This window comes from Oryx dammah, unplaced genomic scaffold, assembly GCF_014754425.2.
Source record: "Oryx dammah isolate SB20612 unplaced genomic scaffold, SCBI_Odam_1.1 HiC_scaffold_26, whole genome shotgun sequence".
NCBI lineage: Eukaryota > Metazoa > Chordata > Mammalia > Artiodactyla > Bovidae > Oryx > Oryx dammah.
Window position 1 is genome coordinate 17137705 of NW_024070210.1, and position 23846 is coordinate 17161550.

At 53.1% G+C, this 23846-nt stretch overlaps 1 protein-coding gene across 2 annotated transcripts in view; it reads left to right on the forward strand.

Annotated features, from left to right (window-relative positions):
- Positions 1-23846, forward strand: part of LTBP2 (latent transforming growth factor beta binding protein 2) — a 111410-nt gene that overhangs the window by 67653 nt on the left and 19911 nt on the right. For both annotated transcript variants that reach the window (XM_040226098.1, XM_040226097.1), the window contains 10 exons: positions 4483-4557; positions 8049-8171; positions 9866-10030; positions 10290-10505; positions 11570-11589; positions 12042-12081; positions 12987-13100; positions 15485-15613; positions 16337-16465; positions 23393-23512. In XM_040226098.1, coding sequence (XP_040082032.1) covers positions 4483-4557; positions 8049-8171; positions 9866-10030; positions 10290-10505; positions 11570-11589; positions 12042-12081; positions 12987-13100; positions 15485-15613; positions 16337-16465; positions 23393-23512 — 1131 coding nt within the window. The remainder of the gene's footprint in view (positions 1-4482; positions 4558-8048; positions 8172-9865; positions 10031-10289; positions 10506-11569; positions 11590-12041; positions 12082-12986; positions 13101-15484; positions 15614-16336; positions 16466-23392; positions 23513-23846) is intronic.

Below are 23846 nucleotides of genomic sequence, written 5' to 3' on the forward strand. Positions count from 1 at the left end.
GAGTGCCTGTATTGTTCCATGTGCTGGGCATGTTTCCAGAGACGTAGCAATGACAGAGAAGGTAAGGTCCCTGTCCTCACAGAGCTTATACTTTGTCAGGGGAGCTTGATAAAGAGCTTACAGTTTATCAGGGGAGATGGACAAGCAAACAGGCAGCGACAGCACATTTAATCGCTATGATGAGGGGAGGCCCGTGTGCGTTGGGAGCACTTGAGAGATGTGCCTGGTGATACCCGCCCTACCCCATCAATGCCAAAAACTCACCCAGAGCCGTGGATGGGTGCTGCATTCTCATCCCAAGCCAGGGTCTCTCCCTTCTACATGGTCATCTGAACTTTGTTTTCTTTCCCTCAAAGAGATATAAGTAGATTTTTCTGGATTGGATGCTGCACTTGTCCTTACAGAAGCTGGGAAGCAGCCCCTTATTGATGACATGGCCTCTGTGAGGTGTGAGGAGAGGTGCTGAGGTTCCTGCTAAAGTGGGCATTTCACCAGGAACACTGGCTTCGGCATTTCTCTATAGAAGCCTGCCCCAGCCAAGGGTTGTCCAGTCAACGGTTTCTCTTCAGGCCAGTGAGAGGGCAGAGTCCTGTCGGGAGGAAAGCGCTTTACAGGAAAAGCATGTGTTTCCAGACTCATGAAAGAGCCCAGCTGCTCTCAGTTCACAAGTTCCCCGGGTTCACAGAGTTTCCTGCGGGTGCCACAGCTGGGTCCACCCTTCCTCTGAGCCTAGCTCTCCGACACCCCTGTCCTGTTTGTTAAAGAAGCACAAAGTTTGTGACAAATATGTATACATATGTATATATGTATTACAACTTCAATTTACAATCCTTTGTTAAAGTTCTGCCTAATTTCTCCCTCCGGGCACCAGCTTACTGCCCTGGCCTCCTGGCTCCCCGCTTCCTCCTCTCGGGGTGGGGGAAGCACCCTTCACAGCCAGCCAGAAGCTTGGTTGCAACCCTGACTCAGCCCCCTCTGAGCTTCACCGTCCTTCCTAATCTGTTAACTGGCGCTAATGACCCCTGCCTCGCGGGATTATTGTGAGAGACGGGACCATATGCGCCGAAGGGCTCCAGCCTCCGACGCGCCGTCCAGATGTTCCCGGCCCCCTGGCATCCGCCTCGCGCCATTCCTTCCCACCTTCTGCTCCTCATAAATCAGCTTGCTTTTCGAGTTTCCCCAAACAGCTTCCCCTCGTGCTCTTCCTCCTCCCTGTCCTCAGTTCTTGCCACCAGGCGCCAGGCCAGACGCTCACATTTCCCAGCCTCACCCCCATCCATCTTCTCAACGTCGGCAGCGTTTCCAGATCCCTTGCTTATCTCTGCCCTGCGGCCTTTGAGGCTGTTTCCCCCACGTGGATGACGACATGCAAAGCCTGGGGAAGACCGTTTGTGGCAAATATGTATACATATGTATATATATATATTACAACTTCAATTTACAATCCTTTAACCTTAAAAAAAAAGAAAATGAAGTTTTACTCATTTATGGCTTCACTTGATCTCTATGTCAGGCAGTTCCAAGCATCCTCGGGCAAGAGTGGGCCTTCCAGGGAAACACAGCGCCTCCTCGTGTTTGTCTTTGGTATCACAACACGGACCGCGCGACAGTGTTCCGCTTGTGGGTTTTTTCAGTTAGGTGGTTGGCTGTTCGGAGAAGGCAATGGCACCCCACTCCAGTACTCTTGCCTGGAAAATCCCATGGACGGAGGAGCCTGGTGGGCTGCAGTCCATGGGGTCACTAAGAGTCGGGCACGACTGAGTGACTTCACTTTCGCTTTTCACTTTCATGCATTGGAGAAGAAAATGGCAACCCACTCCAGTATTCTTGCCTGGAGAATCCCAGGGACAGGGGAGCCTGGTGGACTGCCGTCTATCGGGTCGTACAGAGTCGGACCGACTGAAGTGACTTAGTTAACTAAAGCAACCCTCACCAAATGGAGAAGTGACTCTAAAACATTCTTGCAAAGAAACAGGATTTGAGATAATATGAATAATTGCAATCATTTAAAAATGCAAGGCTGACGATTCTCCTCTGACAGGTCATTAGCCATATTCCAAGGTAAAAGTAACAACGGCCTCTCACATGGGACCCAAAATGGACCCCAGGAGTCAGAAGATCAAGAAGGCTATATGAAAATACAGCTTATATCTAGCATACAGCTAATATCAAACCCTACCTTCAGTGTGTAATGTGCCCAGAGATAACAGCTAATGATGGACTAAAATCTATCTTGATTAGAAAAACATTTTAAAACACCAGGGGACTTCTCTGGAAGTCCAGTGGTGGCGACTTTGAGCTCTCAGTGCAGGGGCATGGGTTTGATCCCTGGTCAGGAAACTAAGATCCCACATACCAAAAACAAAAACAAAAAGAATACCGAGTGAGTGCACACTTTGCTGTACAATTGGATGAAGGTATCCTGGATTGCAAGGAGGTCCAACCAGTCCATCCTAAAGGAGATCAGTCCCGGGTGTTAATCGGAAGGACTGATGCTGAAGCTGAAACTCCAGTACTTTGGCCACCTCATGCAAAGAGTTGACTCATTGGAAAAGACCCTGATGCTGGGAGGGATTGGGGGCAGGAGGAGAAGTGGACGACAGAGGATGAGATGGCTGGATGGCATCACCGACTCGAAGGACATGAGTTTGAGTGAACTCCGGGAGTTGGTGATGGACAGGGAGGCCTGGAGTGCTGTGATTCATGGGGTCACAAAGAGTCGGACACGACTGAGAGACTGAACTGAACTGAATAGGTATTCCGAATGCCTCTCTTGGTACTTGCAAGAATCTATTTCAACAATAAATATATGAAGAACTATCTATTGTGTAAGCCACTAAAGGCTGAATCTATATGGAAGATAGAGGACCTATATTCTCAATGTATATGACTTCTTGAATAAAGATAACATTTACTCAATAACTCTATAAGCTCAGTTGATGTTAGGACCAGCAAGGTAATGGAGCTGAAGAAGGCTGTTTGTAATGTCCCCTCGCCACAACCTTCATAGGCAAGCTATTTCCACAAAGGAGTCCGAGCTAGGAGAAGATACGTTGCCACAGGAAGTCATCACACTGTTAACTTTATAAAACAAGACATTAAAAGTATGATGGTATCTTTACAGAACTTCATGTTGCAATAGTATCTGTAGAATCCCTGTACCCTTCAGAATTAGTGGCTACGACTTGACAAGGAAATTATCGAACTGAAACATGAGCTCTTCTTTGTTTTTGTTTTTTAAAACAAAAAGATATATGCTCCATATTTGTTGCCTTTACCTTTGGTGACAGGTAGCTGTCAGCAGTATACCATCTGCTAGTGCTTTTGAAGAAAAAAAAATTAAATTAAAACATCTTCAAAGACTTCTTTGGAGGTTGACATATAAATCTGTCCCTCCAAGGTAGTGGAGATGTTTTCTCTCTTTTTTTTTTTCTCTCTGTTTCTATTAGATGTCAATTTTTTTATTTTTTAATGCACACTTCTTTTCTCTCTCTCTTTAAAGTAAAGGGGAATGTTGTGAAATCAATATAGGAGTTATCAGCACCAAAGTACTAAGAGCTATTGCCTGGTTGGTCCATCTGGACTCAGACTGCTGCCCAGTTTTGTTCACTATAATCTTCAAGCAGGGATGCTTTCCAAACAAGTCGTGATGGGAGAGAGACTTTTGAAGATGGATGTTGGAAACAATCCCATCATCGTGTGATTTGTTGCTGTAAATCTGCTCATTTGCATCCCTGAAAAACTTGAGAACGGGTTTTCTAACTTTTTTGAATTTGTCAGCGTAACTAACTGACCTTAGGGAACATGAAACTACTAACCAAATGTCAACATGGTTGAAATTGCATCACACAGTTGGCAAGTGTGACTGAATGAATATCATGGTTTTGTAAGTGCAACCAACGGTGAACGTCTTCCATCTCTATCTGAGATTCCTTGTCTCAGGTAATGCTGTGAATGGCAGCATTAAAATTAAACATCAAAAGAAACTGAACTTAGAACCCGACTGTGAATTGTCATATCCAGATGTTTAAACACTAACAAAATAACTATAGTTGTGTAAGATGCAGCCATTAGGAGAAAGTGGGTGATGGATGCACGGGACCTCTGTACTATCTTTTGCAACTTCCTACAACTCTATAATTACTTCACAAACAGAAAGTAAAAACTGAATAAAACTTGTTCAATCACATGTTTTACAACATTGATATCATATAATATAAACTGTATCTAATATTATAACTATATACAAGATATATAGTCACTTAGTATCATTTTTAGTCATAGCAAGGTGCGCTGAGAGTAGCCTGGTGAGAGCCAGGGAAAGGATTTTGGCCAAGGAGGCACAGCTGCCCAGGATGATGGCCTGGGGCCTCATAGCTGCAGGGTGGGCTGGACATCCAGACTGTGCCCCACTTCCCAGCATGGGTGACAGAGGAGCCCAAGGGCCCTCCACTGAAACCTGTCTTTATCTTCACTCCTTAGCCTCCCCAGTGATTGAAAATGGCCAGCTGGAGTGTCCCCAGGGGTACAAGAGACTGAACCTCACTCACTGCGAAGGTAAGGATGACCAGGCCCAGGGCTGGGCTTGGGGAGCCGAGATGACAGAGGTATGCAGAGAGACTCTTCCCCGTGATAGACGTAGTGGCTGTCTGAGTGGTCTTCACTGTCCAGTAAGCCCCAGCTTGGGGAGGGGCGGGAGGTGGCTGCCAGCTCCAGGGCCTAAGGAAGTCAGAGGGTAGTGATGGTGCAAGCTGAGCGAGGGCCTGGGAGCCAAACTGTCCCCTCCGCTCCTTCTCCCCTGCCCCCCACCCAGATCTAGGGCTGTGTGGTGCGGCAACTCAGGGTGCTATCCCCACATATCCATTTCCCCCTGGGCTGCTCTCCCTGGAACAGGAGGACTTCGGACTCCAGGGTGGGAGATCAAGTCAGTCTGCAAAGATGGGATCTTTGTGGACTTTTCCCAGCAAAGCCCCTCAGCTTCTCAGGCCTCCTTCCTGGAGTGGGGCAGGCACAGGCAGAGGTGGGGCCCGGGGGAAGGAGACCCTGAAGCACAGTCCCCGGGCCTGGCTGGCCTGGCTGGCAGGCTCTGTGAAACCAGCTGAGGCCTGGATGTTCTGCATTAGAGACCCCTCCAGACGGACAAGGCCCAGGGGCGCCTCAGGACCAAAGAATGGGAAGGGGGGCGCTCAGCCATGGCTCTGAGCAGGGAGCCCTTGTTGGCAGTGGGTCTGGCAAGAGGTATGATGTGAGCTGGGCCTGCCAGCCCCTGGGCGGCTCCTGGGGTTGAGACAGATGCCCTTTGGGGAACTGGACAAATTGCTGTCTGTATGGTTTGTTTTGGGTGAAGCCAGATTAAAGGCAGGAGATTGACTCAGATGGCCTCCTAGGTCCCCTCCCCTGGAGGCTTCTTCAGGTGAGAGGAGTCTGGGCTATCTCTGCCTGTGGGGATTTCCAGCCCATGGATAAGAACTGGTGCCTGGACCAGGCAAAAGGAGAGGCCTTTGATCCAACCCAGCCCAGGGGATCTGCCTCCCTCAGGAGCAATGAAGCAAGGACCTCATGGCCAGTGGGTGTGCAGAGAAGTTAGTATTTTTGCCCTTAGAGAATGCAGTGGGGCTGCTCATATCTAAACCATCCCCAGTGGCCTCTCTGCCTGGCAGGTCTCCCGGTCTGCAGGGTTAAAGTGATTCCCAGGATCCCAGATGGGCTCGCTACCTTTCTTCCACTGAGCTGCCGAGGGGCCCTCCCCAGGAGACCCTGCCCCTGAAACCTCCTCCTACCCATGTCTGTGGCGGCAATCTCCCTGTCTGGGATGGGACCCCTCATCTCTGCACCTGTAGGAACTCGCCCCTATTATCTACATCCTTGTCGCCTACTTCCGCAGGCAGTAGTGGGTATTGCTATAAGCTACATGCATTGCACTAGGCGTTAGTTCACAGTGATGGACGAGACACAGCTGCTGTCCCAGGTGAAGGCAGATGCCTTAACAACTTCACACAATGAGAGAAGTGCTCTCGAGAGGAGGCGGCACTGGGTGCTTTGGCATCCTTTCCAGACTGAAAGATCAGGGAGGGCTCCAGGTGATACTGGGCTTCCCTGATAGCTCAGTTGGTAAATAATCTGCCTGCAATGCAGGAGACCCCGGTTTGATTCCTAGGTCGGGAAGATCCTCTGGAGAAAGGATAGGCTACCCACTCCAGTATTCTTGGGCTTCCCTCCTGGCTCAGCTGGCAAAGAAACTGCCCGCAATGCGATGATACCTGACCTAGACTTTAAAAACGAGTGTGCTCTGCTGTATGCTGTCACTTCAGTCGTCTCTGACTCTTTGCAACCCTGTGAACAGTAGCTCGCCAGGGTTCTCTGTCCATGGGATTCTCCAGGCAAGAATACTGGAGTGGATTGCCATTTCCTCCTCCAGTGGATCTGCCTGACCCAGGGATTGAACCTGCATCTCTTGGGTCTCCTGCATTGGCAGGCAGATTCTTTACTACAAGCGCCACCTGGGAAGTAGAGGGTTGGCCAACTAAAAAGGGACACGGGGATTCCAGGCTGAGGGACCAGCATGAGCCAAGAAGCAGTTTGGGCTGGCTGCAGTACCGCCAGTGTATCCACAGGGGATTACATAGGCATCCCAGGGTCTTATCAGAGCCATCGGTTCAGCCACAGGCTTTTGGAAAATGGTGGAGAGCCTTGGATACCAGGACTCTCACTCCCTTGGATACTAGAGACTCCCTCTAGGAGGTGATGGGGAGCCCAGAAGCTTCTCAAGCAGACGGGAGGCAACTCAGATTTGTGTTTAGATGTCACTCTGTCCACAGTCTGGAGGCAAACGCAGCCTGGAGGATCAGTTCCCTTCTCATCTCTCCCTCCCCCAAAAGAACATCCAGCAAGGAGTAGCTCCCCTTGGTGCCCAAGCTGGGTCATCTTTCAGCATCTTTATTGCTGTGCCCAGTGCCTACTCACCCAAAAGCCTGTGGGCAAGCAGGTGGCTCTGGGCTGCCAAGTGTTACCTGCAGGTCCTGGAGCTGGGTGCCCATCATAGATCTTCCATGTCCACCGTCGTCAACAAAGGTGCCATCACCAGGAGGGCTCCTGACATCTTGGAGTGTGAGGGTTGGGATTTCCCCTGCCCTCCTCCCACTGCCTGCCTCCAGCCTCTCACCTCTTCTTCCTTGCTGAGGTCCCCCATCCTGCAGCTTCTCACTATGGACACGACCCTTGGATCTTGGGTCCCGCAGAGATGATTCAGGGTGTGTCCAGGAAGACTGAATAGGAGGTACTGGGTACCATTCTCCACCCTCCAAGCCACCTCTCCCCTTATCTGCTCCTTGTTACTTCCCAGGATGCCACTTATTAGCTGAGTGACTTTGGGCAAATCACTCCTGGAGCCTCAATTTCCTCACTTGTAAAATGAGGCCATGTGGACCTACTTGATAGAATTGTGAGAAGTAAATAAGATATCATACGCAAAGGCTTCCCAGGTGGCACAGTGGTAAAGAATCTGCCTGCCAATGCAGGAGACGTGGGTTTGATCCTTGGGTCAGCAAGATCCCCTGGAGTAGGAAGCGGCAACCCACTGCAGTATTCTTGCCTGGAGAATCCCAGGGACAGAGGAGCCTGGTGGGCTCCAATCCATGGGGTCACAAAGAGCCAGACACAACTGATGGACTGAGCGTGCACATACACACACACACACACACACACACACATCATATGCAAACCAGCTGGTGTGGTCCCTGGCGTGCTAGGTACTCAATGAACACTAGCTCTTAACATTATGACCATAATCACCAGTTCCTGGACCCAGTGATTTGCAGTGTTTATCTAATTTTATCCCCCTAATGGGACTACATGGTAGTTACTACTATTATCCCCACTTTACAAAGGAGAAATTGAGGCCCAGCGAGAGGGATCACATTGAGTAAACAGCTCTCTTATTGCTGTTCTTCTACTTGGAGAATTGTAGCAGAGCTCTGCCTGGGTTCCTCCCCTCCATCACGAGTGGGTGGGGTGGGGTGGGCCCCTGGTCATCTCCCTGATCCCCACAGATGTCAACGAGTGCCTGACGCTGGGCCTGTGCGAGGACTCAGAGTGTGTGAACACAAGGGGCAGCTACCTTTGTACCTGCAGACCCGGCCTCCTACTGGATCCATCCAGGAGCCGCTGTGTGTGTGAGTGCAGGGAGGGGCCAGGGTGGGGGTCCTGGGGAACAAGATGGGACCCTCGGGGTCCACAGGCCAGGCTGAGAGCAAAAATGCTCCCAGACCCCAGGCTGCCTCTCCACCTAGGACTGGGCCCCAACAAACCCCCTCTGCTTCGTCCTACTGGGATGGAGACAGTCACTGCTTCTCTTTTGGCTTCAGGCATTTCTTTGAAGGCTTTGCAGTTTGGGATTTTCTACCTCCTCTGTTTCTCTCTAATCATTGCTGTCCCATCTGTTGCCTCATCTGCTTTGGGGAGATGTGCGTTGCTGTGATATCTCGCTGAGCTGTGGCTGCCTCTTCCAGTGCCTGAGCCTAGCTGCCTGGGCCCTTTGCTGCAGACCTTTCTTAAAGAGCCTGCCCATCATAGAAAGAGCCTGCCAGCCCCAGGGCCTTTCCATAAATCCCGTGGTCCCTGTGTCTGGATGTGCTCTGTGTCCGTGAGCACGGACGTGTCACTAGTCATCTCAGCATCGTGTCTGTGTGTGTGCCTGTGTGTACACTCAGGCAGCTGTTTCCAGGGACCTCTGTGGTTTCCAGCTGGGAGAGGCCCAGGCTAGCAGTCACCTGCCCATGGCCCCCCCTCCACCTCCCACCTCCGTTTGCCACTCCCCATGGCAGAACTGACATCACAGCCCAGACCAGGGAGGCCTGACCAGGACTGAATAAAACCAGTCTCGACTGGACTCTGCAAAGTAGCAACCCAGCTCAGGTTGGCCACCCAAGGCTCAACAAAGCTCCCTGTGGCTGGCCAAGCCCTCAGTCTGTGAACTGCCAAGTCCTGGGTCTGGGAGACCACAAGACAAACAGACTCGAGCACCACCCTCACAAGAGGGAGCACCCTTGCAAGGGAGAGACTGGACCCAGCATCCCATGTCCCCAGAGGAGACAGCAAAGGATGAGGGGATACAGAGTTGGGAGAACATGTCAGGAAGAGTTCACAGTCACTAATGTATCAATGCTGGAAAGAGACCCTCCAGGCAGGGAGGCAGAGATGGCCCCGGCTGTTATTTTCTGAGCCCTGAGTGGCTCACATTCATTCAGGCCCTGGGATTTTTGCCACCCATCACCTGTCCATGGGATTTTGATTCATGGATCTAGCCCTCCATCTGTCCATCAGCGAGCATTGACTGAGCACCCGCGTGCACCAGACACCACCCCGGTTGCCTGGGCTGCGAAGATGGCCAAGGCAGGGCCCCCGTCCTCCAAGCTCCCCATCAGTCCACTGGTTCTCACCTCGACTCAGCTACCCAGGGAGACCCTGTGGCCCTCAGGGCACACCGTGGGCCCCCCAGGATGGCTTTTGTCAACTGAGAATCTGAGACAAGCAGGCACATCCCCTTCCCTGCTCTCTGCTCGCCCACGTGAGGGTGGGCGCCCAGGCCTCTCAAACAGATAACCTGAGGAGGGGCTGAAGCATCCCTGCAGCCCCTCTTCCTCACGTTCTGTGAGCACTTTCAGGGCCCCAGCTTCCAGACCAAGACACAGGCCTGGCCGATCTGAGCCCGTGTGGCCGGCCACTGCACCATCCTCTGCCTTTCCCCTCCCGCTGGCTACCTGTCCACCCCCACCTGCCACCCATCACCTGCCCAGCCCCACCTGCTGCCATACCTAGTGACCCACCCCCTCCTGCCCACCCTCACCTGCCGCTGTGCCCGTTGCAGCGGACAAGGCCGTCTCCATGCAGCAGGGGTTGTGCTACCGGCTGCTGGGGCCCGGCACCTGCGCCCTGCCTTTGGCCCAGAGGATCACCAAGCAGATATGCTGCTGCAGCCGAGTGGGCAAAGCCTGGGGCAGCCTGTGTGAGAAATGCCCCCTGCCTGGCACAGGTAACCCTCTGTCCCCTTCTCGGCCCTGGCCACTGAGCTGCTTCCTCCATGCCAGTAGCTACTGTCCCCCAACCCTGGACCTAACCTAAGGCCAGAGACCCTGAGTCCTCCTCCCTGACCAACTCCTTAACCCAACCTGGGGCCCCTCCTTCCTCGCTGCCACATTGCCTTGCCCCTCTAGGAGGGAGGGAAAGGAGGGCCCTGGATTCCCGTGGGAACAGCACCCCCTCAGCTGGTCCTCTGACCCTTGAACTCGCAGAGGCCTTCAGGGAGATCTGCCCTGCGGGCCATGGCTACACCTACTCGAGCTCAGACATCCGCCTGTCCATGAGGAAAGCTGAGGAGGAGGAACTGGCCCGGCCCTCGAGGGAGCGCAGCCCGAAGCGCAACGGGACCCTGCCCGGGCCAGCAGAGAGGCAGCCACTGCGGGCGGCCACCGGCACCTGGGTGGAGGCCGAGACCGTCCCCGACAAGGGTATCTGGTTTGGGGAGGAGGTCTGAGGGCTTCCCCGCCCCCTCAGGTTACAGCACCTCAGAGAGAAGTGGGGTGTTTATCCTGGGCCCGTGGCGTCCCACCTCGGGGGCGTTAGGAAAGGGAGTTGGAAACGCAGCCCGACCTTGGGAACCTGCTCTCATGGCCTGACCTGATGGAAAGGCCGCACCTGCTCCTTTGGGGTCAAGAGGTGCCCATGTCCCAGAGAGCTGCTGGTGGGGGTCCATAGCACCACCCCCTCAACCACCGCTGCCCCTGCCTTTCCCTCCCCTGCCCTGCCGCTTCTGGGGCTGGGGCTGGCCCCTGGAGGAGCTGTCCTATGCATCCTGGGAATCTCGGGGCTTCAGATCCCCGCCCGTGGCCTTAGAGTCAGAGCACTGGCTCCAGCTCAACTGCCTTGGGCCCAGGAGGCGTAGGGCTGGAAAGATATGGGGCTTGCGGCACCCCTGGTAGGTGCCCTGGGAAACCATGCTGAGGGCACACTTGGGTTACTGGTAGCATGGAGTCCAAGGACGCGTTAGGACAGGGAGAGCTATGTGACGAACAAAGTGCTCTGCGAACCAGGAACAGACCGACAGGGCAGTCAGGCAGAGCCCCAGTCACCATGGTAACTGGATGCTGGCCAGGAGCAATCCCCTCTTCCTGGAACTGTCGCATTGCCCTGGAGCCTGGAGCAGCCCTGTATGGCCCAGAGGCTTGGAAGGGAGGAGGCAGCAGCTCAAAGAGGGTTGCAGAGGACAAAAAGGGCGGACTGGCCCAGAGTGGGTGGGCCTCCTGTCGCCAGGATCATTCAAGGAAAGCCAGAGGTGTCCTCTAGCCAACTGACCGCCTTGTAGGCCCCCCAGCACGGGGATCCTGGGATCTGGGCTGGCCAGTCCTGGAAGGGTGGCAGGGGCAGGTAAGACGAGTCAGAGCTATCTCTGCCACCGGGCCTGCTGTGGACAAAGTAGGGAGGTCACAGAGAGAACCAGCCCTGGCCGTGGGGGGTGGGAGCAGGCAGCCATACGTGGCCTCCCTGAGCTCACGCTCTCACCTTTCCTCCCCAGGCGACTCTCAGGCCGGCCAGGTAAGTGCGTCATCCCACCAAAGAGCTGGGAAAAGGTGGCAGAGACCGGAACCTGGTAGCCCTGAGGCTGCAGGGCAATGTCACATGAGGGAGGGAAGGGAGAACGATCCAGTGTACGCAGGATTTTACTTACAGAGAAGCCAAAGTGGGAGAGTTGATCCCAAGACCCAGTTCTACCCTGAAAGAACTAATAATCGCAGCTCTGGTTTTTCCGGCAGCTACCGTGCAAGTTGTGTCATTTGAGAAGGTCGGCGGGGGGGGCCCTTCAGAAAGAGAGCAGGAATGTGTCCTGTTAGTCCTGGCTGTTCCTCAGACTTTCATCACAGCATATGAGGTCTAGAACTGTGTGCTAAGTCACTTCAGTCAGGTGACCCCATGGACTGTAGCCCACCAGGCTCCTCTGTCCATGGGATTCTCCAGGCAGTGAGACACCTTCTCCCGTTTCTGTGCAGGTGACAACCGGCGTTACCCAGCTATCCACCTGGGTCCCAGGTGAGTGCCTCCTCCTAGTGGTGCCCAGGAAACAAAGGGAAGGAAGGAAAGACTTTAACTAGGAGTAGCGATAGTACACGTGAGCTGATGCCAGAGGCTCGGATCAGGTGAGGTTGCGGGTGATGTCAGAGGTGAACGCTTTTCCTGGGAGCTCTGTACACCTAAGGTGTTAGAAGGTCACTGAAAGACGCTGCCATGCCTTGTGAATACCTCCCCAGCCGCAGCACTCGGTCTGCTCTTCGTGGTGCTGAGGCCAAAAGGAGCCAAAGAGGAATAAAAGAGACCAAAGAGGAAGAGCTGGCTGAAGCAGGGGCAGGTCAGGTCCAGAGGGCCCTGCTCCCAGGCCTGCCTTCTCTCAGGAGATGGTTAGAGCTTTGCAGAGCCCATCAGGAGATGGTTAGAGCTCCAAAGAGCCCAGCTGGTTGGCTGGGAACAGGACACTGTTCAGAAGTCAGCTTCAGCTTCCTCTGCTGTGAGGTGGACACGAATGCCTGCCCCGCTGCCTCTTAAGGCAGGTGAGATGTTGGTGTTTGAGGCAGAGCTCTGTAACTCTAAAGTGTTTTGCAAGCAGAAGGAGAAAGCTGAAGTAGGCCAGGCTTCGGCTTGTCTCCAACAAGCTAGGGGCCGTGGATGAGTGGCTGTTCCCGTGAGCCTCTGCCTCCTCCCCTGCGACGCGGAGAATCAGACTAGTCTCTGATTGTTTGGAGCCAAGCGGAGTTTGAGGAGATTAGGAGGCAGAGGGGATGACCCGCCCAGGCTCCAGCCCTTGTTCTCAGAGTCTGACGGCAGGGGGCAGGGAAGGGCACTGCCTGGCATCGCTGGAGGGAATGCTGTCCGGGAGGTAGGAAAGTGGGCAGCCCAGGGGCCCAGGCCCACCTGCACCCCCACCCCTCTTCCCTCCACAGGAGGTGCCCTGGGAAGACCAACGCCATCAGTGCCTGAACAGGGGATCCCGGAGGCTAGGGAAGAAGCACAAGTGACTGCCCCCACCGACGTGCTGGTGACCCCGGCGCCCTCAGGTACGTGCAGCAGCCCCTCAAGGTGCTCCCGGCTCTCCCCCCAGATGCACAGTGCTCAGAGACTCCTGCCGGAGTCAGCACCCCCAGCTGCATCCCACAGAGGGCACGGGGTGCCCCTAGTGGCGGGAGGAGTCCCATCTGGAGCACCAGTCAAGCCAGGCAGGAGAGAGAGAAGGGAGAGTTCGCCTTCCAGGAGAACCCTCTCCAGGAAGGGGCACCCGTGGGGCCTCCAGGATCCTGACTCTTCCAGGCTGTTGACCCTGAGTCGGCTGAGTGCCCTGGTGGCGGGCAGCCTCCTGTCCATGGGGAGGGCCGACTTTCAGGAGGAAAAGTGGTTCTATGTCTAAAGTTGTTTGGCTGCCTGGGAGCTTGTGTCCCTGGCTCTGGCCGCTGCCGTGGTGAGGGGGTGTGGTGCGGGGGAGAGCCCTGGCATACCCACCTTGCTCTGGAATGCGCCCTCCTCAAAGCCTCCTTGTCTGGGGACTTGGTTCCAGAGAAGCAGGGCCGGTGCTGGCACAGCTGCTCCCTGCTCACATGTGTGCTCACGTGTGTGTGTGCTCACATGTGTGTGTGCTCACATGTGCATATGTGCTCGTGTGTGTGCTCGTGTATGTGTATGTGCTCACGTGTGTGCTCGTGTGTGCTCACATGTGTATGTGCTCTTGTGTGTACTCGTGTGTGTGCTCATGTGTGTGTGTGTGCTCGTGTGTGCACGCTTATGTGTGTATGTGCTCACGCGTGTATGCTCATGTGTGCACTCACATGTGTGTGCTCACACGTGCATATGTGCTCTTGTGCGTCTGCTCACATGTGTGTATGTGCTCACATGTGTGTGCTCACTTGTGTACTCATATGTGTGTATGTGCTAACACGTGTGTATGTCCACATGTGTGCTCACGTGTGTACCCCCGCGAGTGCCCTCGTCAGGGCCTTGCTGCTTTTAACCTCATAGACTGAGGTCACCTTGGGGTGAGGGGTATTTCCTTCAGCAAAGCGAGAGACCCTGCAGGTTGAGGGAACAGTCCAGAGAGTGATTGGGCTGGGAGTTTGGCCTTCCTAGGCCTGAACCGGGACATCCCTGCTGCCCCCCCAGGACCCCTCTTCCCTGGGCTCAGTGCACTGCTCCAGGGAGTGTCCTAGGCCCCCCACCACTCAGCAGGCAAGATGAGCTGGGTTCAGGGGCAGAGCTGGGGCGTCAGCTTTGTGGGGACACAACCCCACACACACACAGTCCAGAACCTTTCTCCTGGCCCCTTCCCCCGCGTGCCGTCCCCAGCCTTACCTCTCGGGGAGGACACATAGCTCCTGGCTGGGGGTCCTCCTGAGCCCCCAGGCTGACACAGACTCGGAGCCAGGCCAGGGGCAGGGCAGCCTCACACACAGGCCAGTGTGGGCATTCAGCTAAGTTCAGCCTAGCAAACACTGAGAAGCCCCGTTATGCGCCAACACCGGCACGTCCCGGCCCATTCCCTGGGGTCTCCGGGGTTTCCTCAGTGCTGTGGGGCAGGGCAGGGAGCCTGGCTGTGTAGGCTTCAGGCTGAGACCTACTGTGAAAGCCTCTCTCATTCACTCAGTCATCTGTTCATTCAGCATGCTTTGAGTGCCAGCTACTTTCCTAGTGTTAAGGACACAGGTTCAAACGAGGTATAATCTCTGCCTTCCATGCAGCCTCAGCCCTGAGTCCTGGTGAGTCTCAAAACTGTTTCTGAATTCAGTATCCACCTCCCACTTTCTACCCCACTACCACCACCCAGGGCAGTCCTTGTTTAACTCATTTCAGTGGGTTTCTCGGGGCCCCTGTGCCTCCCCTCCCACCCCAATCCATCTGCCACCTTCCTGCCTTTCTGATCAAGGTGGTATATGAGAGGCATGGTCTTCCTGAGATGGCTCTGATCATACCCCAACTCCCATGACCTCCTTTCTTACCAGCTTGTCTTAATGTGGCATTCAAGGCCCTGCTTAGCTGGCCCCAGCCCACCTCTACCCTCATTGCCTGGCAGTTTTCCCAAGACCCTACTCACCAGATCTGTCTGCCTGTCTGGGAGAAACTGGGCAAGGTGTACCAGGGGAGGGAAGCCCTCGCTCTGGGTGAGAACGGACCCTGTATTCAGGGTGAGGTCAGCCTGGGGGCCTCAGGGGCGGAGGCCCTTTGCTGGGACGTAGGACACAGGTTACTGGAACCCCTGGGTCTCGGTCAGAAGGATGCGCTACTGCACGCTCCGTCCTGGTAGGGCTCGGGTCCCTGGGAAGAGGGGCCGTGCGTGGGGTCTTATACAAGGCCTCGCTGCACGTGGATGTGGGAGGGCCCAGCCAAGGCTGGGGTGAGGCTCCTGCGCTCACCCGGCCCCATGCCGCCACAGCCTCAGCTGTGCTGTCTCCCACAGGCATTGACAGATGTGCTGCCGGGGCCACCAACATCTGTGGCCCGGGCACCTGCGTGAACCTCCCGGATGGGCACAGATGCATCTGCAGCCCCGGCTACCGGCTGCACCCCAGCCAGGCTTACTGCACAGGTGTCCATGCGGGCGGCCGGGGCTCACGCGGTGGCTGGGGTGGGTGGGGGCAGGGCTGGGGGCCAGTCCAGAGGCCAAGGCAACCGAAAGTCCAAGCAGTGCTGTGTGGTTGATGGGCAGAGGAGCCACAGTCCCCGTGGACAAAGCTAGCCTTAACCTTGGGGAGGCTGGTCTCTGGAAGGACCATCTGAGGAGTCTTCAGGAGAGTGGGAAGCCACCCCAGTAAAGAACTCCTTTTACTTGGCGCCCTCGGCTCTGAGATCAACCACCCCTCAGACTGGTCATCTTGCGGTCTGCATGGCAGACGGAAGCCTGACCTGCTGCCTCCACCGCGGCCATCCCTGGGGGAAAGGTTTGGAGGCACAACACGTAAATAATCCAGAGCGGGCCTGATCCACTCCCCTGGTATTTTATACAAGGGAGACACATCCGCTGTGCCTTGAAGGAGAAAGGAAATGATCACGGGGCCCCGGGGAAGAGGGACACAGGGCAGAGAGGGGGTGCGGGGCCGCTGCCCCAGGCCCTTAGTTCCTGAATGAGCCCGATGGACAGACGTCAAGGTTCCCAGGCTCAGAGATTTTTCGTCTCCCCAGTCTCCTCTGCTCCCTCAGCCCCTCCTTGCCCCACAGCACCATCCCCTATCCAGCCCTTGGCATAGCAAGTGGCCCACAGGTACCCAGAGGAGGGCCTCCCTGACTGCCCGCCCCATCTCCCTCTGCTCAGATGACAATGAGTGTCTGAGGGACCCCTGCAAGGGAAGGGGACGCTGTGTCAACCGTGTGGGCTCCTACTCCTGCTTCTGCTACCCTGGCTACAAGCTGGCCGCCTCGGGGGCCACACAGGAATGCCAAGGTAAGCTGAGCCGCCCTTGCCCCTGGGAGGGGTACGGGACCCCACGGGTGGTGTTTGGGTGGAGGAGGGTCCAGGCATTTGCAGCACCTAGTCACAGTACTGCAGTGTGGGGAATGGGGGGACTGCAGGAACTGAGACCAGGGCTCAGACTTGGACCTGGGAGGGAGCAGCCTACACTGAGGCTGAAGTTGCTGAGACCAGATGGAGGGGTGTGAATCTGAAAGGCAACAAAATATTCACCAACACTCCAGGGAACTGTGACGGAAGCCAGGAGTATGAGGGGAAACCCAGGGACATGGCTAGAGATGAAGACGAGCATCCAGGTCCCCAAATTCTGAGTGACAAGCAGTTTCTTTCCCGTTGGGTACAGAGGGTGACCCGTGAGGACACCAACTGGGACTCCGGGCAGCCTGGGGAGCAGGGGCACCTTTGCTGGGAGATGCCTACAAGCTTTAAGCTTCCCTGGGAAGCTGTGCATGGGGCCTCTGGACAAGGATGCTTCCAACAAAGGCCCTTTAATATGCAGCATTTATACCACATGTGAAACACTCCGCTTACATTTTCACTAACGAATTTACAGAGAGTAGGATGCAGTGGTTTCCAAGCAGTGCCATAAGACTCATAACCCAGTCGGAATCCTTCACCTGGAGAATGGCCCTGCTGTCCTCAGGACTCGCGTTTCTGGTTCTGGCCCCAAGCCGTGTGAGCTCTAGGGGTACTGCACTGAGTAAGGCGTGGACTCTGGCACTGTGGAATGCGGACGCACTGGTTCCGTATGGAAGAAAGTGTGAAGGTTTCCCACAGGGATATTTGAGTGGGGCCAGAATAATAACAGCTACCGTTTAATGAGCTGTTCTCACGAGCCAGCACCATTGTGAGTCCTTTATTTTGTGACGCTCATCATCCCACCCAACCCCATGCAGTAGAAACCCTTATCCCCATTTCACAGTTTAACAAACGGAGGCTCAGAGAGGTGAATTGAAACACCCAGAGACCTCACACCTAGAGCTGTGGCTGAGCTGGAAGCAGACACACACACACGGTGAAGGAAAAGAGGAAGCGGAGGGTATTTCAGGGGAAGGGAAGCGTTTCTGCAGAGGGCAGAGCCATGAACAAGCCTGGCGCGCTCTGGGAGTAACGATAAATCCAGAGTGACAGGAGCGCCCGGTATGTGGAGGAAGTGGCGGGAACCCACGCCAGGCTGAAGTGCTTGGTCGCCGTCCCACAGACAGTGGCAGCCAGCAGAGGTCTGAGCAGAGGGCGGCGGTGCGGTCAGCCACCTCTCAGGGAGGTGACTCAGCAGCAGTGCTCAGAACAGCCTGGAGTTATCGAGGGCAGAGGCCTGGGGGCTAAGGGGCTTCTCTGGTGGGCTTTGCAGCCTTGGCAAGTGCTGTGGGCCGGAGGCATTGCTCCCTGCAGGCCCAGCCCAAGGTGCTGGCCCAGGACAGGCAGTGGCTGCTGCAGGGAAGGGTATCACCAGGTCTGACCCAGACAAGGGGGCCTGCCACATGCCAGCCCGGGTGTCTGGATGTCTCTGCCAGCCTGCCAGCTGTGGGAGGAGGCTGGAGGCTTAGCTCTCAGAGCTTCTCCAATAGGGCGTGGCTGCCACCTGATGAGGCCTCATCCAATAACATCCATTTTCTAAATGTTGCTGCTCTCATAAAAGAGTATCCTCCTTATTTTAAATATTTTTATTTAAAATTATTTCATTAATTTATCTAATTAACAGAAACCACTACAATTTTGAGAACAAATTATTTGACTATTAAATATTTGAGCTTCCCCGATGGCTCAGCGGTAAAGAATCCGCCTGCAATGCAGGAGACCCAGGTTCGATTCCTGGGACAGGAAGATTCCCCCTACCCGAGGAGAAAATGGCAATCCACTCCAGCATTTTTGCCTGGAGAATCCCATGAACAAAGGAGCCTGGTGGGCTACAGTCCATAGGGTAACAAAGAGTCAGACATGACTGAGCAATAATTATTATTAAATAATAATTTAAATTAAATATTTAAAATAACATTTGCTTTACTAGTAAATATGAGCATCTCTTCATATGTTAGCCGTTGGGTTTCCTTTCCTAGAAATTGCTTGTCATCATCTTTTGCTCAATTCAGTGGTCATTCCTGTTTTTCCTTGTGGCTGTTTAGGAGTTCCTTATATATTCCAGATACTTGCCTGGGTTTAGATATGATAATTCTTACCTCTTGTTCTCTGCCCATTGACCTTACCCACCTATCCTTTTTTGAACAGAAATTCTTAGTTCTGGTGTATAGAAATTTATCTTTTTTGCTTTATTTTTATGCTTTGAGGGATTTATGTAAAAATTCCTTCCCCAGTATAAGTCACAAATATATTCTACACCTTCCTTTATTACAGTTACAGTTTTGCCTTTCATGACATGTTTTTTAAATTTACTTAGTTATGTATTTTATTTACTTATGTATTTTATTTATTTGGCTATGCTGGGTCTTAGTTGTGGAGTGTGGGATCTAGTTCCCTGATCAGGGACCCAACCCTGGCCTCTCACTTTGGGAGTTCGAAGTCTTAGCCACTGGATCTCCAGGGAAGTCCCTTACAACATGTTTTAATCCATCTGGAGTCCATCCTTGTATGGGTGTTAAGACTGAGTCTTTTCCACTTCCATTTTTCTCCATAGAACAAGTCAGTTTTCCCAGCCTTATTCATCCAGCAGTCATCCTGGCCCTAGCAGTTAGTGAGTCCTTTAGCAAGTTTCCTTTCCTCTTCCACTAGGAATAGATCTTCCCAAAGTGAGGACCAGTTATTTCAGAATTGCCTGGAGAGCTATTAAAATGCAGGTTCCTAGGCCCACCCCAGTACTACTGGGTCAGAACCTCCAGACGTGGGCCTCAGAGTGCACATTTTACACCTCCTGCTAGTGACTCCACTCTGCACTGAAGTGTTATGAGGTATTGCTCAGATGAAAACACTGTCTGAAGACAAATGCTTATAATCCCACTCATGCAATAGGTACTTTGGGGGTTCTAGGCTAGGCACTAAGGGCATGGGAATAATAAGGCACATTCTCAGAAGTCATGGGGGTGGGGGGAAGCAGTTACTCATTCCTACTCATCCCTAAGGGAACCCCGGGAAGGGCCCTGTGGGTTGGAAGGGTGAGGGCAGCCTCACTGAGAGATGGAAAGGAGACAGCCAAGCAGGTGGGTGTGAAGTCACTCCAGGCAAGGAGGCAGAGCAGGCAGAAGCCCAGAAGCAGGTTCTGTGTGGCTGTTGAGGCTAGGAGGTGTGTGGGAGGCAGGAACCACAATAAGAAAACCAGGCAGGGGCCAGGTCATGAGAGAGCTCACATGCCAGGCAGAGGGGCTTGGGTTTTACCGAGTAGGTTTAGTGCTAGAATAATGAAATAGTAATAATTGGAGAAGGAAATGGCAACCCACTCCAGTATTCTTGCCTGGAGAATCCCATGGACAGAGGAGCCCATGGACGGGCCACAGTCCACAGGGTCGCAGAGAGTTGGACACGACTTGGAGACTGAGCACAATAATAATAATTCAGCGCTCACCTTGTGCTGGGCAGGCGCTGTGCTAAGCCCTTCACCTGGATGACCTTATCTCATCTGCACAGAGCCTCTGTGAAGTATTGAACCATTGCTGGGAGTTGGGGTGGGGGGAAAAGGCGAGTCCTCTATTAATTTGACTGTGGTGGGCAGGGAATGAGGGGGGTGGCCAGAGCCATCAGTTCAGTTCAGTTCAGTTCAGTTGCTCAGTCGTGTCCAACTCCCTGCGACCCCATGAATCGCAGCACGCCAGGCCTCCCTGTCCATCACCAACTCCTGGAGTTCACTCAAACTCACGTCCATCGAGTTGGTGATGCCATCCAGCCATCTCCTCCTCTGTCGTCCCCTTCTCCTCTTGCCCCCAATCCCTCCCAGGATCAGAGTATTTTCCAATGAGTCAACTCTTCGCATGAGGTGTCCAAAGTACTGGAGTTTCAGCTTTACCATCAATCCTTCCAAAGAACACCCAGGACTGATCTCCTTTAGGATGGACTGGTTGGATCTCCTTGCAGTCCAAGGGACTCTCAAGAGTCTTCTCCAACACCACAGTTCAAAAGCATCAATTCTTCAGCACTCAGCTTTCTTCACAGTCCAACTCTCACATCCATACATGACCACTGGAAAAAACCATAGCCTTGACTAGACAGACCTTTGTTGGCAAAGTAATATCTCTGCTTTTCAATATGCTCTCTAGGTTGGTCATAACTTTCCTTCCAAGGAGTAAGCGTCTTTTAATTTCATGGCTGCAGTCACCATCTGCAGTGATTTTGGAGCCCCCCAAAATAAAGTCTGACACTGTTTCCACTGTTTCCCCATCTATTTCCCATGAAGTGATGGGACCATATGCCATGATCTTCGTTTTCTGAATGTTGAGCTTTAAGCCAACTTTTTCACTCTCCTCTTTCACTTTCATCAGGAGGCTTTTTAGTTTCTCTTCCCTTTCTGCCATAAGGGTGGTGTCATCTGCATATCTGAGGTTATTGATATTTCTCCCGGCAATCTTGATTCCAGCTTGTGCTTCTTCCAGCCCAGCGTTTCTCATGATGTACTCTGCATATAAGTTAAATAAGCAGGGTGACAATATACAGCCTTGACGTACTACTTTTCCTATTTGGAACCAGTCTGCTGTTCCATGTCCAGTTCTAACTGTTGCTTCCCAACCTGCATATAGGTTTCTCAAGAGGCAGGTCAGGTAGTCTGGTATTCCCATCTCTTTCAGAATTTTCCACAGTTTATTGTGATCCACACAGTCAAAGGCTTTGGCATAGTCAATAAAGCAGAAATAGATGTTTTTCTGGAACTCTCTTGCTTTTTCCATGATCTAGTGGATGTTGGCAATTTGATCTCATCATGGTCAACAAAAGAGTCCAAAATGCAGTACTTGGATGCAATCTCAAAAACAACAGAATGATCTCTGTTCATTTCCAAGGCAAACCATTCAATATCACAGTAATCCAAGTCTATGCCCCAACCAGTAACGCTGAAGAAGCTGAAGTTGAATGGTTCTATGAAGACCTACAAGACCTTTTAGAACTAACACCCAAAAAAAGATGTCCTTTTCATTATGGGGGACTGGAATGCAAAAGTAGGAAGTCAAGAAACACCTGGAGTAACAGGCAAATTTGGCCTTGGAATACAGAATGAAGCAGGGCAAAGCCTAACAAAGTTTTGCCAAGAGAACGCACTGATCAGAGCAAACACCCTCTTCCAACAACACAAGAGAAGACTCTACACATGGACATTACCAGATGGTCAACACCAAAATCAGATTGATTATATTCTTTGCAGCCAAAGATGGAGAAGCTCTATATAGTCAGCAAAAACAAGACCGGGAACTGACTGTGGCTCAGATCACGAACTCCTTATTGTCAAATTCAGACTTAAATTGAAGAAAGTAGGGGAAACCACTAAACCATTCACGTATGACCTAAATCAAATCCCTTATGATTATACAGTGGAAGTGAGAAATAGATTTAAGGGACTAGCTCTGATAGATAGAGTGCCTGATGAACTATGGACATTGTACAGGAGACGGGGATCAAGACCATCCCCATGGAAAAGAAATGCAAAAAAGCAAAATGGCTGTCTGGGGAGGCCTTACAAATAGCTCTGAAAAGAAGAGAAGTGAAAAGCAAAGGAGAAAAGGAAAGACATAAGCATCTAAATGCAGAGTTCCAAAGAATAGCAAGAAGAGAAAAGAAAGCCTTCCTCAGTGATCAATGCAAAGAAATAGAGGGAAACAACAGAATGGGAAAGACTAGAGATCTCTTTAAGAAAATTAGAGATACCTAGGGAACATTTCATGCAAAGATGGGCCAGAGTCATCTAGAATTGATAAACTGAATCCATCCTTGATATTGGAGCAAGTTTCTACTGGCCATCAAACCAAGCAGAGGCATTTGTGTGAATGAAGGCTTAGAGGCTAGACCAGTGGGGATCGGCAAACACAGCAAGGCTGTGGTGAGGCCTTTTGAGGAAGTCTGAGCAGCAGGGAACCCTGGTGGGGCCTTAAAGAGGAAGGCACGACCAGGCTTGGGCTTTCAAGCCATTATAGGGCCCCATTATGCTTTGGGACAATAGAAGAAACCACGGGAACAGATCCACAGGTGCCTAAGATACTGTCTCTCACTGGCTGCTTAATTCCTAATTTTTTTTTTTTTTTTTGGCTGCTCCACACAGCTTGCAGGATCTTAGCTCCCCAACCAGGGATTGAACCTACACCCCTGGCAGTGAAAGGACCAAGTCCTAACCACTGGATCACCAGGGAATCCCAATCCCTAACCTTGGGCTTCCCTGGTGGCTCAGACAGACAGTAAAGCATCTGCCTGCAATGTGGGAGGCCAGGATTTAATCCCTGGGTTGGGCCGATCCCCTGGAGAAGGAAATGGTAACCCACTCCAGTACTCTTGGCTGGAAAATCCCATGGATGGAGGAGCCTGGTATGCGACAGTCCATGGGGTCACAAAGAGTTGGACACAACTGAGTGACTTCACTAACCTTTGAGAAGGCCCCTAAGAACTCTAGGAGCAGAGCTCTGGGGGATGTATTGGGGTCAAGAGGGGGACTTTGGTCGCCTCCTCGGATAGTGGCATATCCACTGCCACCTGACCTCAAGACCAGCCCTTGCACTGGAGTGAGGAGACAGCTGTGAGGGTCTCCAAGGGCTCCCAAAGTAGCCACCTTCCCTGGGAGAAGGGAATGCATGAGTTTGCAGAGGCCTGAGTTAGGTCAGTCTGACTTGGCCTTGGAGCCCCTGCCGTTCATGGCTCTGGGAAGGACGTCTTCCCTGTCTGGGCCTCATTATGCGCATCCTTGACCTTGGCCTCTGAGGGGATGCCCCAGGACCCCCTGCAGGGCTGGCCCCAACTCAAGACTTTTCTGCGTGTTCACAGACATAGATGAGTGTGAGCAGCCAGGGGTGTGCAGCCGGGGTCGGTGCACCAACACGGAGGGTTCCTACCACTGTGAGTGTGACCAGGGCTACATCATGGTCAGGAAAGGACATTGCCAAGGTAAGGAATGGGGTGCCAGCCCCATCATCTCCTGGCTCCTCCCCACCATCTGCTGTCCCTTCCCATCATCTTCTGGTCCCTCCCCATCATCTCTTGGTCTCTTCCCATCATCTCCTGGTCCCTTTCCACCATCTGCTGTCCCTCTCCATCATCTCCTGGCTCCTCCCCATCATCTCCTTGTCCCTCCCCACCATCTCCTATCCCTCTCCATCATCTCCTGGCTCCTCTCCATCATCTCCTGATCCCTCCCCACCATCTCCTGTCCCTCTCCATCATCTCCTGGCTCTTCCCCACCATCTCCTGTCCCTCTCCATCATCTCCTGTCCCTCTCCAT